At 38.3% G+C, this 14,967-nt stretch overlaps 1 protein-coding gene across 1 annotated transcript; it reads right to left on the bottom strand.

The window, feature by feature from the left end:
• Positions 1-1,240: 1,240 nt before the first annotated feature.
• LOC121362582 (zinc finger protein 474) lies at positions 1,241-12,081 on the bottom strand. Its single transcript, XM_041484207.1, is given in 5 exon segments — positions 1,241-1,392; positions 4,595-4,775; positions 11,415-11,908; positions 11,911-12,063; positions 12,066-12,081. Coding segments are annotated over 5 exon segments (996 nt in total).
• Between the last annotated feature and the right edge of the window lie 2,886 nt (positions 12,082-14,967).

Raw genomic sequence — 14,967 nt, 5'->3', positions numbered from 1 at the left:
ATGAAAGCACTCGCTTCCTCTGATTTGTAAGTACAATAGTAAGTGTGAATGCTCTGAGAAAAGTCACATCAATCACATAATACATAACAGACAACTCTAGGCCTTAAGCCCATACATGAGGTACAGTTTCTTTCATGATATCAGGATGCCTAGATTGCTAGTTCACAACTTGTACCGGATTTTGTCATACCTTTTGAATAACCTCACCACTTAATAAAAGGATTCAGAGTAAGTAAAATAATAATTGCTCTCTGCTGTACCTTGTAAAAGGGAGTATTACTTCCTTCATATGTTTAGCCTATTCCTATACTGATGTGTTTTGGCACTCATTCCTCTACATAAGGTAACAGCATTTTTCAAAATAGCACCTTCAAACACCTTCCCCATGGCTTTCTTGTATAATACCCAGTCTTCCAGCCAGCACTGGCACTCTGTTATGGCTACATTTGGTACAGAGGGCAGGGTGATATTTTATGCCAGCCATCTGGCACATCATGCTTATTTTGTTTTGACATTAAAATGTTTTCTTTTACAAAGTTCATGATCAAGATGTGCTTCCCTGACTTACAATTTTTTTGACATGATGAGTTTACTGAGCTGAGGATAAATCAAATGTTCAGCATCATTCTTAAACAAAAAGAGGGCACTTCTGGGTACTTCTTTAAAAACAGCCTGTGTCTGTTTCTACCACACGACTGGATCCCTTTCCATGGGAAGATTTCACTTGTAGCAGTCAAGGGCTTCATGAGATGCAGTTACACATGGATGTGAACACTGGAGTGCTCCAAACAAAAAATGCCCCAAAACTGGAAAACCCAAACAAAAATGAAAAAACTTAAAGGAGCTACTTGGTTTCTCTGGTTAGCCAAGTTCGGCTAAAGGTCTACACCAACCAGAGAGTCTTTGAAAGAAGAGAAGCAAAATTTTGTTTTCAACAAAGTAATTTTCTGTATTTGACTTTACACTTTAGTAGCAACTGCTCATTTTTACTCTGGAGACTTTTGGAGCACATGATATCATTACACAATAAAGTTCTGGTGACCGTGTCTCTCCAGATGAATTTTATTTCTCTCATGGTTTGTCTGAAAGGCATGGGTGCATGTGTGTGTATTTGTGCACACACACACACACACACACACACACACACACACACTTTATTTAGCTTAGGATAAATGTGTGTCTGTCTGTCTGTGTATGTGTGAGCAGACATGCATTTGTATGCATGTGTGTTACATCCACTTCACTTTGCAGGTTTCGGTTTACAGGACCTCTGGTGGACGATCAGTCTGTCTGGAAGAAAAGTACGCCCACAAATATCACATGGAACTAGCTGGGCTTGGGCACTGGTCCAGGCAGCCTCATTTAAAGCATCAAGATCATAGAAACCTTTGGCTGGAAAATTAGAAAAAGAAAGTATCAGCTTTCATTCTGGAGACCCACATTCAACTCTTTATGGAAAATATTTTCAGGAAATACCTGTTGACTGAGCCTTTCAGTTTAACCAAACCATATTGCTTTTGCAAATGAAAAAGAAAAGAAAGAAGCAAAAGAGTAAAAAGTATATAAAAAAGACTGGTTTTTGTCCCAAGGGTTGAATTAAATTAACTTCAAACTGAATGATTTTGTATTGTATGAGAGTACAGAGAAAACATCACGCTGTGTGTTATGATCTGCATTCTCAGCTAATTATTAACATCTTTGTATACCTACTATTATCAGCAAATTCACTTTTTGGCTTTGCTTCAAGCTCTGTTTAACAAGCATGTGTTATCTGACCATGGCTATGGGTGGGAGCATATCATACTTGAGAATATGCTCTTTGTACTGCTCTGGACAAGGGGCCCAATTTTCTTCCTGTTAGAGCCTATGTAAGTTATACTAAAAAGTGGAGTAAATCTTAGATAAGCCTAAAACCTTACAGACAAAAACTACAGTACTTTAAAGCCACAACTTCCTGTGAGGTCATTGCACTGATGCATCTATTGTCATCTAAACACCAATCCAGCCTTACCGTCAGTTATTTTCATTTTCCACTGCGGGAAGAATGACTGCTCTGAAAACTCAGGAGCATTCTTCAAACACTCAGATGTATTTTCAAGATTTAATTTGGGTTATAAAAAAAGATCTTGTTTACTTTCATCTTGAAATGGACTTTCCTTTTGAAATGGATTTTCACACAGTGCTGTTTCAAACTGATTTGCAAAAAGGCTAGGCAGGTTGCTTAATACCTGGATTTAGATCTTAAGGATTTTCATTTGAAGTGTACGCAGAAAAAAATCCACATGGCTCAAATTGAAGACGTATTTGCTTCACCCTTCTTATTTGGTATGACAATATAGAAAAAGATTTTAAAATCTGTTTTTTTTCTTTGAACTGTTAGAAGTGGACAATTTTTGAAAGAAAAGGATTTTTGCATTTAAAAATATTCCATGGTTTCTGTCATTGGCACATGTTAGAGCTCTTCATTAAAGGCCCATACAATTTTAATATGATTCATATCCAATGGTTCACATAACCACAATAAGCCTTAGATCTCTTAATATGCCTGTTCCTAATGTTCTTTTTGTTAGAAGAGCAACCAAGTAGTGTTTCTTTTCTTGGCTGAGACAAATATCCCCTTTGCTTGCAGGAAATGAATGTGTATTTTCTGTACTTTGGAAAGTTTATGGAATAAAAAAAAAAAAAAGGAGAGGGAGAAAGAGAGACGACTTTCTCCTTGCAGGCATGTGTTAGGCATTCCACAAACAAAACACTGTGTAATGAGGGCAGTGGTTGTCTTCCCGTGACACTTGAGTTTTCAGAAGAAGATTTATGTAAGTTATAAAAAGTTTTATGTAAGCAGTTAATATTTCTGAGCTTTTTTTGAACATTGTCTGTTTCATTCAACAACAGGGGTAATCCCTCCCCCCAAGCTGAGACGCTGCGAGACATGCAGTACATGCATGTGGTCTGAAGGTCAGTTATAGCATTTACCACATGATCAAGAGTAAGTCTTATGGAAAAAGAACAACACTGAGATTATTTTCTCAAGGCCAGGAATATGAGGCAGCTGCAGGGGGAACAACAATTTTAGCTCAAGCTACAGAACCGACCAGGCTTGCATCAGCAGGTATTTAGGGACAGATGCTGGAAGCAGGTCAGTATCCCCAGAGGAACCATGGACACACAACACTCCTCAGGAGATTGGAGGCGCCTGATATGACTCATTGAGTAAATGAGACAACTTTCTGATTCATATCTGGGAGCCTTTTGCTAGATTGTTTTCTCAAAGAGTGGTTGTCTTTCTGCTTTCACTCCTTCAAAACAAGAAGAGTGTATTTCAAAATAACCTGATTTGCCTTTTTGCATCCCTCTCTTTCACATGGAATTCTCATTTTCTCCATCTGTTCTACCACACAATGTGTAATAATTAAAAAGTGCTTAACAACTAAAAAGGCAAATACAATGAAGATGTTTTTTGAACACATCTTTTACTGCAGATTCAACTATGCCACTTGGCATCTGTTAACCAAGTTCCGGTTTTATATTACTTCAATTTTGATTATTATTTTGAACATCTGGTTAGTGTTCTCAGTGATCCTGCTCTCTTCTGCATGTCTTCTGAGGACATATTTCTTTGTACTGCTGTAAACTGATCTAGTGTATGACTCTTTCACAAGTGAGTTGTAGGAGACTTCGTCTACTTTTCCAGACATTATGGGAAGCTGAGGGAAATTGTGGGGAATATAAAAAAAAGTGTATGTGAATAAAATGCCTGTGAGGAAGTGGTCCAAACTTGGCCCAAAGTAGCTCAGACCAGCTGGTAGGGCCAGGGAAAGCATCCAGCAAGAAAGGTGAAATAACTTTATGTGGGAATGGGAAGTCCTGGGAACACCTTCCAGGCAAAGCATGGATAGGAATTCCTTTACATACTAGAGTGAACATATGACCCTCAGATACACATGACAGCCCATCTCTGGGGATGCTGGGGATCATCAGTGTTCATTGATTTGAAGAAGTGATATCTTAGAAAACAGAACCCACAGCACAAACATGTAAAATTGGCAAAAAATTGATTGTTTATTTTGTACAACATATATATTTTTCTCCACTGTGTTTATATTACAGTATCTCACAATGAAAGCTTCTCAGACTTGTAAATAATAAGGGATCAATATGGACTGTTGACTGTAGAAGAATCTGGCTGAAGTATTTATATCTATGTTGCCTGAGGGTATTTTATTTTAATGATTCTGTGTCATGTCTGCACATTATTCTTGGATGTTTTTGGTTGTTTTAAGACATGCCTGTGTTAAAAGAAGTCAAGAAGTAGTAGTGAAGCAGGTTGCTAATCTATTTGTGTTTTGATTCAGGACACATTTGCACATAGAGGGGAATGTCCCAGGAGCCTAGTTCGTAGATAATGACTACTTTTACTTTCAAGACTTTATTATAAGCTTTCCTTCTGTGAAGCAGAAGGAAAGCTTAAAACAAGATCTTGACAGTAAACTGGAGAACAGAGTACTTGCAAACTGTTTACCTGTTGCTTTAAAATATATTTTTTTAATTCCTCACACTTTTTTGCTCATCTCTCTTAATTTGGTCTGTAGCTTACCTTGCACAGTTCTGACTTCAGGTTTTTTGGGTTCTGGCCTTCTCAAGTGCTTGGGGAGGTTGTCATTCTCCTGGTGCCATTTTTTCAGGCATTGTGGCTCATGTATACTAATAGATTTTGTTCCATACTCACGGCCACATATGTAGCAAATCACTGTTGGTGGCCGTCTTATCACTTTTGCCTGCAAACAACAACCGTGAAGAAGAAGAAATATTGTTTTTAATGTTCATTTTGAATCAGAATGACTTTGTATGAAAGCAATCATATAGATAAGGAATGTGCTATCTGTGAAATCTGTGTAACTGTTTTTTTCAGTCTGGTTTTGTTTGGAATCACTTCTGAGGCTTATAAGAGATATTGCCTCATTAAGTGGGCAGCTGGAACAGGCAGGTTTCTTCTGCAGATGCTGGGCTGACTGATGTGTGTGACTAATCTATACTTATCTGTGTTAAGTTTCATCTCTTTTATTTTCATAGCTTCAAGTTCATGAAGATGATAAGTCTTCACATGCAGAAACAACACCTTGACTTCATCAGGTTGCAATGCAGCATCCACCTTAAATGGTTGAAGCCATTTTTTACTTACCAAGCATACGTAAAATGGAAAGTAGCAACAAAAGCTTCATCAGCTGAACTCTTGATGTCTAGTACAATAACAGAAAGACTCCATCTTCTACCAGAACACGGATCAAGTGCTGTGTCCAGCCTAGGTATTTATCTCTCTTAAGCTGGACAGTGAGGACAGCTCTCCCAAGAGGTGATGGTGGTTCTTTACCTCACTTTTGACACAGATCAGTTATCTAGTGAAATTCTTGGCCTTCAAAGATTAAAACCAAGGCAGGATATTTCAGGATGAGGTGCAAAATAGGAACTGCTGTTTGTTTATCCCAAAGGCCTTAGTGTGAACTTTGCCAGTGACTGCAGCAAGGGCAGAACTGGACTCTAAGCAAGTCACTGTTTCCACACTGAAGATCAGCTTTTGTTCTCAGAGGAAAACAGCTCTGAAGAAAAAGATTCCTCAACCCCAAACCTCACAAACACATAATCTAAGGCTGAAAAATGTATAATTACTGTGGTATTGCAGATTACGGACTCAGCTGTGTCCTTAGGCGTGTCTTCGGCTAGGCGTGGTATCAGTAACAGCCGTGCTCAGGAAGTTGGATAAAAACATGCTGTAGAGAAGAACTTTGAGGCACACAGATGGGTCTCACAACTGCCAGCACTTCCTACACTTCTGACTGCAGAATACCAGTAAGAGATGAGCTATTCCCTGCCCTCCTCAAGTCAGACAGACAGCCATGCCAGACCAAATACAGGAAACCTTTCTCACTCAAACAAGAGTTGTGGGGGTTTCATTTTTTCCTCTGCTGCTGTGTAAGACAAAGCATAACCTGTTCCCGTATTTATGACTCTTTCTGTCAGCCCATCACAATGTGTTCACAAAATTCTGGGCAGCTTTTCTCGTATTTATGTTACAGTCTGAAAATGTCATTAGTGAACAATCTGCAGAAGATCGCCTTCCTGTATCACACATGTAATCTCACTTACATGAAAGAAATACTATTCTATAAAGTGTATTTTTTCTGGGAAAAGCTGGACTTCATCTGGAAAGTTCTCACAGTGTCTTGAAACATAACATCCAAAGACAGGCTCTCCAAGGACATTTTCATCCTCTTGACTTACAAATGGCATTTCCTTGCTATCTTTGATAACACAGTATTTTATATGAGCATATTTTCTAATATATATAAAAATACAGCCTTCTTCTCCTATTTTTTAGATTTTATTTTTTAGAATACAGCAACAGCTATTTTAAAAAAATCTTATAACTTTTCATTATCAAATTTCACTTACTTCTTTACTTCAAGTTGTGACCTAGAACTTGTCTGATTTTAAAGTAAGACTCTGGGTCCAGATACAAAGTCTTCTGAAGACACTATACGTTTATTTGTAGGCTCTGGAGAGCTTTAGATGAGGATACTACAATCTAAACTCCTGAGGTCAGAGAACTCTTTTTAGTGTGCATGCCTGCTGTGGGTATGGTTATACTATTTTAGAAATGGTATCTTAAAAAATGCTAGGTGTAAAATCACAGGGAACATACTTTCCCCACGAGTTCTCATTAGCTGGGTTCCTGCATTCATTTAAATGGTTACTTATTGGCTGCAAACTAGGAAAGAGCAATTTTATTTATATTCAGATTGTAGGGACTCTTCATATGGTAACAGACTAAGAAAAAGAAATCCTAGTGCAAATGCAGAAATCTTTTCAAGTAGAAAGGTCTGTCTTTTGCAATTTCCAAAATTAAAAACTGTACAGAAACAACAGGAGAAAGCTGAATGAATTAAAAGAAATCAGATCACTCTTAGGATAGAATTATTTTTCTCCCCGAAAAATACTGAGATTGACCCATCACCACACATACAATTATATACACACAAATTCTTCCCTGCACACATGCTTAAAACCTGAAAGAGATTAGCCTAGCAATTGGTAGTAACAGATTTTTCTTTTTTTAACTGTGGAATCCAAGATATGATAAGCTTTACTTGGAATTTCTACAGCTGATGATATTTACCCTTCATTTCTCTTTGTTTTCAGTGTGCCTATCCCAAATGTAACATCTGGAGGCCTGCAGTTTGAAACTGAACTATTTTTGGAAACACCACAATTTTCCAACCCAAACTACTCACAGGCCAGTGGCTAGGCTGTCTGTTCACTGCTTTGTTTTTAACTTTCAAAAAGGGTTGTAGGGAAGGTCTGTTCCTGAGGATATGTGTTATTATAAAAATACCTACAAATACCTAACAGTGTAGTTAGGCTTTCCTCTGGTGTCTCAGTATTTTCTTTTTTACTCCAAGACTGCTAAGTATGTCTGCGTGACTATGAATGAAGTTATTTAGTTCAGAGGGCTATGCAACTATGTATTTTCAATAGACCTGACATTACTTAAGGTTAGCCCCAGGCTGCTGTTATGGTGTTACATGAGGTCAAATCCTTCCATACTGCACAAAGCTTTTTATTTCTTCTTAAGTACACACAATAAGACTGAATCCCAAACTTCCCTACATAAATATTTATCATCCAGGACTGCACACAACTCTTCCCTTCTTATTTGTTTAATTATCCACTTATTTTAATGGGAAGAGGGGGGGCATCCTGCTCTAGGATGGAGCTCTTGTCATAGACTTGAATTAGAGGCTCAGTAGAAGAATGGTACAAGCACTTAGCAGCAGCACTCTATTGTATGAAAGCAACCCTTTCCAAACATTCTTCTCAGCCAAGTAAAAGGCATTTTGCATAAGGATCACAGACAAGGTATGGTATGGTTCTCATGACTATCCAAAGTTGCACTTCACAGCCTACAACAGCACTCATGTTAGGATCATATGCCTTGAACAGCAAGATAATTCTGCAAGATTATGCATACAATTAAAAATATTACTCCACTGGAAGCATGAAATATCCCATTTTGCTCCTGATGTGCTTTCTTTTTAAGTTGAGTACATCAGTACAACGAATAGCGCATCCATGTACAAGCAAAGGAAGGACACTCAGTCATTCCCAAGGATAATACTCAGTAAGTTTCCTTCAAACCATCCATTCACTGTCCATTCTCATCTAACTTTCTATATTTGCAGTATTCTCCTAGGAAGGTATTCAAAACCACTGCAATGAGGCAAAAAAGGTCCTCATTGACTTTCCACCTTCATTAGAATTATACTGCACCTGAAGAAGCCTTCCCTTTACCAAGATGCTACATGGCTTTATGCTAGAGCAAAATACAACATCAAAGCTCTTGCTACACAAATTTTCAAGACTTACACTGTGTTAAAACACATTACAATTCAGCAAAGGAAGATCAGTGAAATATTTTTAGGTCGTTAACTAGATAAGAAAACAGCAGATGGCAGCACTATCTAATAGGCTTTTGAGATCAGTGTTATCTATTGTCAAAAACCCCATAACTCATATACATACAGCAAGTTACTGATGCTCACTTACATATATCACATATTTTTGTCTATGAAACAACAGAACACAGACTGTTTTAGTGCAAGTCTGAGTTTCAGCAGCTGCAGACACCACTTCCATTGTTTGGGGTATCACAACAGAACCCAAAGCAGAATTTCTGAGCTGATGTGACCCTTGAGAGTCTTTGCTCTGAGCATAGGCTGTTATTCTACACAACCAGACATGATTAACTCAGATGTGTTCATTGATTCTGAGAGCGAGGACAGGTACTGGAAGAGACTGCTTATGGAGGCTGTTCAGTCTCCACCTCTAAAGGCATTTAATGCAGAACTGAGAGTTTGTCAGTAATAATACTGGCCTAGTTGATGCCACACTTGCTAAAGGGGAGAGAACTCCAGGGCATATACGCAGAGGCATACAAGGAGAAGTGCTTGCAGTTGTAAAGTTAAAATGCACTTTACATGGTATACCACTAAATCAGTCAGAACTTTATTTTGAAAATGAGGAAAATCCAGGTTTTTCATTTAGGGCATCTTTCATTGCATAAATTTATTTAACAGTAGCACTAATTCGCTTAAATACATAAAGGCTGGCTAGTTTTTTTCAGTTATTGCTTTCCTCTGATGTTCTGCTGAATCAAGACTTTAAGCAAGTACTTAAATAATTCACTGCCATAGTGAGTAAGACTGTTAGATGAGACGGGGACTGCCCCAAATGCTTTCCAGCCAGGACCAGAACAGTAGCCATTTCACTCCACCACTAGTGAAGCACTATTTTTTTATAGTATTAATAAGCAGCTGAGTAGCTGGTAAGGTGAGCAAAATGAAAACCATATGCTGGAAAAAGAGGAAGACTTTAGTGGAGACACAGACCTTGTCCCTGTTCATAATTAATCTGCAGTTATTCCATAAACTTAGTGCTTTTCCACACCCTTCAATGTGTGAATGTGTGGACCTTTCAAAATGTTCAACTGGAAATGAAGATTCTCTCACAGAGAATTTAAATCTACAGCAAAGTGGCTTCCTTTGACAGCTTCTTATAATCTGTCTGCAAGTCCTGAAGAACCCCTTGGATCATAGGATACTTCTTTCAATCTTCCCATTCCATCTCTGCCTTCAATGCATAATTCTGTACTGAAGAATAGACCTCAGAGACGTAAAATCCATCATCTCTTTCTGAAAGTCATTGTTAATAATAAAGTCCCTCAAAGTCAATTATAAACTGCAAGCTGTACAGCCTCATTAGTTCTGCTGTAACTGATGAACTGGAACTGCTTGGAAGTAAATGAGGAAACCTGCTGTTCACACAGAAGGAAGAGCAGAATTGAACAGATTTCATTTTGGCTCTGCAGAGCTCACGGAAGTAAAAAGTGGCAATAATGCTGTTGTTCAACAAGTCAGCAGATGTGAGTGCATCCACAAAGAAAGCAGATACGTTGCGCAAGAGGGTAACATTTTTTAGATTCACTGTCAGTGCCAAACCACACTCTAAAGGCTTTTTTTTATGGGATCATAATTATAGAAAATTGCCCTCTCCCTCTCTTTTATAATCTACAGAATTATGTGTGATAGATTAAACTCTACTTCACACCCATGCCTTTCATTGAACAATCACCTTTAGAGCAATGACAGTTCTTTGGGAAAGAGCACAATAGAGTGTAAACAGCATCACATCTTCTACAACTATAAAGGCAGCAGTGCAGCACGTTGTGGGTCATGTAAAATTTGCTTGTGGATAATGTAAAATTTGCTGATAAAAGCAAATTTGCCAAATATATATCAATTTTCCAAAATATATCCATCAGTGGCCTCATATAGCATAACAAATATATGTGCCAAAATATATCAATTAGGGCCTCATATGGCATAATAAAAAAGGGACTCATGAAGTCTTTAGACTCATTGAGCTAGGGTAATGCTATTATCTTAATTTTACTCAGTAGCTGGCAAACTAACATGTTACACACTTTGCCTTCTAAAGCATCTTAAGAAATGCTCTGCATAGCATTGCATTCCTTTGGTGACTGAGAGACCTAAATCCCATTATCAAAAGTAATGTGGGCAATCAGGATTCCAGCCTACATTTGAAAAGAAAAAAAAAAAAAAAAAGGCCATTTAATTTGGACACTGGGCCTAAATTTAGACAACTATCTTACAAAACTCCTGGCCAAAAGACAGCTTGTGCAGAAACAAATGCAGAAAAAAATATCCAATTTTCCAAAACTCTGTGTAGCTTTTGGATAATGTGAATCAGCTTCTTTATTCTTGGATCCTGAATCAAATTCAGTGGAAAAAAATGTGCAGTCTTATTTATTTTGTTGTTGTTATACCCAGAACTGCTGCCTTTGAACATGCAGTCCTCAGTAAACTCATGTTGCATGCCAAGGTTAAGAATAACAGTAAAATATGAAAATCATGTTTTGAAGTACTGGATGCTTGCAGGACAATGAAACATTGCATTTCATATTAACTAAATAAAAATATCTAACATCTCCTAAAACATATGACATCCAAACCTTGCCTAATCTGCTCAATAGAATCTCCTAGCGAACTAAATCAAGCAATGGTCTCTCTTGGGGATATAACTCTTAAACTCTCAACACAGAACCCAACTACTCCCATTCAAAAGGAAAATCAAAATAAACAGGAATAAGTGGTTTCCCTCCTTCCCTTCCCAGTATTTCCCTTTTCTTTATCCTCTATTTAGCAGAGAAAAATTTGCATGGAGCTAAAAGGTCCTTCTGAAGAGAAATGATTTTAAATTTGATGGCAAGCCAGTCTCCCCTGGAGTGCCAAGCATCAAGATGCATGCACACCCTTTCATACAGCACATGCTTAGCAATTTACCTGGTCTGATACAGCTGGTGCAGCCCTGCTCATTCCTTGCTGGGCCTCAGATGGATCACCACTTGCTGAGGCAGGTCCAGATCTTGGTGCTTTACCAGATTTACTAGCGGTAGCGCCACCTCCTTTGCAACACCTTTCGTGCACAGGGAGACGGTCAGGAAAAAAGGTTCGGCCACACTTTCTACAGGGCACCAGCTGGGCCTGAGCACTATAATAAGCTGCTTCATTTTCATCTGTAAGTGTATAGGAACCAGAACCAGTAAGGACCTCAGGTTTCCTGGGCTCTGGCCTTTTAAGGTGCTTTGGTAGCCGATCATTCTCAATACGCCACTTCTCTAGGCACTTAGGTTCGTGTATAGCAATAGATTGTGACCCAAATTCTCTGCCACAGATATAGCATACCTTGAAGGGAGGTCTTCTTGGGGAGGATGTTTGAGGCATGTCTGAAGAATTTGACTTTTGTGATATTATTGCAGTGCCTGGTCACCTTTTCTGGGATATAGCTTCCAATGTACTTCTTTGGGAAAAATTCTGGGAAGAACTGGCACATAAGACCGTGAAACTTGCTCTAAAGGCAAGGTGTTAGAAATAATAATAGGGGCTTCTTCAGCACTTGACAGAATGTTATAAGTTTTGTTCACTTGTTTTTCTTGACATTTGTTTCCATGAAGGGTATCACATATCAGGAAACTTCTCTCTCTCCTATGCATAAAGTGCTTGGGAAAATCTGTTATTCAGAATGATAGTACATCTTCTTAATCCATTTTCATGAGCCAAAATATATTTGGGACTTCAAAGCTGAAACACTGAACCTTATGGTTGTTTCAGTAGAGAAGGGGGTTTCTGTGTTTTCCTTTTGTCTTTTGTTCTTACACGACCCTGAAACAAATGAAATTAGTGTAAATTAATACATGTGATCTCTCTAGTTAGGGTTACTAACCACTGGTTTATCACAAGGCACAATTAACCCTGCTAATCTGTTATATTTTTAAATAGCAGATAAGTAACATCAAATATATTCTTATCTGTCGTGATCAGCTGAACAATGTAAATCTGAAATTCTGGTCCCAGAGGATTTTAAAATCATGATGGACATGAAATAAGATGGGTTTGCACAAACTGAAACTGATGACGTGCAAGTGGTTTGGTGTATAACCAATATGCTTTATTTTCAGCTACTGATAGAACTGGTATTTCTGGCAGTCTTCCATTTATAAGCCTTCTAAGTTGATACTTAGATGTCATTTTCCTGTCTCCAGAGACATAAGAAAAAGTCCCTCAGTAGAGAGATGTCAGTGTCCAATCGACAAAGGGACAGTAAGAAAGGAAAGTGTTCCCAGTCAATCTATTGGTTGAAGGAGATTATTAGGCCCCTTAATTCAGCACTTGTGGTGTCTTAAACTCTCTGACCAGTCTTGATTCTCAGAGCAGGTTTCTTAATAAGGCTTACTGAGGTGCTTGGGGACTGAATGAGAGATGCTGGATGAGAGAGAAAGGGCACTGCATTTGTTTATGTTTATTTGTTTATTTGTTTATACCTGTCTCCAGGTATTACTAGATACATTTCAGTTTTTCAATGTCCAGTCTACCCCTGTAAACAGACAGATTTGTGCTTTATCCCTCAAATGTTCATTTCTTACAGTATTTTGGGCTGGTCCTCCAAGGATTAGAAAATATAATTCAGACCGTACACATATACGGCAGAGGCTACTGTTTTAATTGCATGGAGAAATAAAAAAACAAACTAGCACATTGCATAGATAGGTAACTGCCAAGGACAGTCTACTTTATCTGTAGTAGAAGAAATATCTGGCTAAAGTCATCTTGCCCTTACTGAATATTCCAGACTTTATCTCAGTCCTTCCAAACCTGTGGGGGATTCGTAACACACCAACATATCCACACTGGCTGTCTTGGTGTCTTGGTTCACTTCCTCGGCTGCAACCATCCAACCTGGATGTTTTTACTGCTTTTTTGCTGTCACCATTCAAGACTTTGTTCCCACTCATCAGCCTTTTCACCTGCATCTGTCCCATCTCTAAACCCATGGGCTGACTTTTACCAAATGCAATGACACAGTTTTGTCATTACTTTTGAGATGACAAACTTAAACTTTGTCTGTGTCACTGAGAAGCAGCTGAGTTCATTCTAGTCTCTTACAAATATTCCAGGGGGTATCTTAAGTACAGGGGCAACAGCGAAGAAACAAGTTGTCACCAGCTTCATGTGAGTAGTCATCCTTTTGCCAGGCACACAAGATGTTTAGATTGCTGCATTGACACCGCTTGCTTAAATACTCACAAAGCTGCATACTTCTGGGACACTTGGGATACTTTCTTATTTTACAGAAAATTCCTGTGAAGCTTGTATTTATTTGTAGGCAAACTGGAAAATGTGAACACCATCAGACCCAGTCTGTGATTTGTACTGGAACAAATCTGTGAGCAAGTATGTTAGCTGTTAAAAATAAAATTTCTGAGGACCATTTTACTTGGCGCATTCAAAGTTAACACCTCATCCAAAACTGTATTAGATAACTTCAGTCAGCTGAAAAACAGGGTAAAGTGTGTGGCTGTAGTACCCTCTCATGTCTGAAGCTACCAGGTGTATCAGGTGCACATAATATACATTGATGGTTACACAGAACTATACCACTGGAATTTTTAGTTCAGATATCAAAATAACAGGTTCAGCAGTTTGTGAAATTTAAATGTGCAAACTAGTATTTAGGCTACTGTACTGCAAGGCTGTTTGAAAGACTGGGAGAGTTTCCAAGGAGGGTGGCCTGTTGGATGAATCCAAGTTGGGAAATAGCCAAGCTCTTTAGGAGGATGAAGGGAATGGAGAGCCAGGGAAACATTAAAGGGTCATGAAGGCAGGGGAGATAAGGGTTATTGGCAGGTCACAGGAAGGGAGCATCAGAAAGTTCAGGAACATTTCAGGGAACTTCTGAACTTTGCAAGATCCTATTTATGTCCTATTTATTGATTTATGTCAAAAAGAAACTTTCTCATACCTGAGAGGATTCTTAAAGCAACAGTGAACACAGAACTGCCTGCCATATGAAGAATGTTAGGTGACTAAATCTGTTGCCATTAGGAATGAATCAGTCAATAAAAGATACTATAAACAATCTATTAACAATATAACCTATTGTTGGATTTCCAAGCTTGCTATAGTAAATACTTCATAAGAGAATTATGCTTCCTTGTGGGGATTACACCATTTGGTCTACATTTATTCCTGCCAAGTTCACTGTTATTATTTGGAAACTTCCTATAAATTCAGTGTGAAATGAAAAGGCATATGAGCAGTTCAAATCTTCTCTCAAGCTCAGTGGTAAAGATATGGAAGTAAATCAGGACTGGGATTTAACAATTCAAAACATACAACTTTCTTATGTTTTTCTTTTTAAAACGTTGCGATATGTTTTAATAAAGTGGGAAGGATCATTGCGTATAGCTATGGGAAAACATTTCTCTCCCCTGCAATTCCAATGAGGACAACACTTAAAAACAATTTCATGAACTGCTGTGACAAGTCACTTACAACT

The sequence above is a fragment of the Pyrgilauda ruficollis genome, unplaced genomic scaffold, assembly GCF_017590135.1.
Source record: "Pyrgilauda ruficollis isolate IOZ18807 unplaced genomic scaffold, ASM1759013v1 scaffold64, whole genome shotgun sequence".
NCBI classification, from domain to species: Eukaryota; Metazoa; Chordata; class Aves; order Passeriformes; family Passeridae; genus Pyrgilauda; species Pyrgilauda ruficollis.
This window is presented reverse-complemented; position numbering and strand designations above follow the sequence as displayed.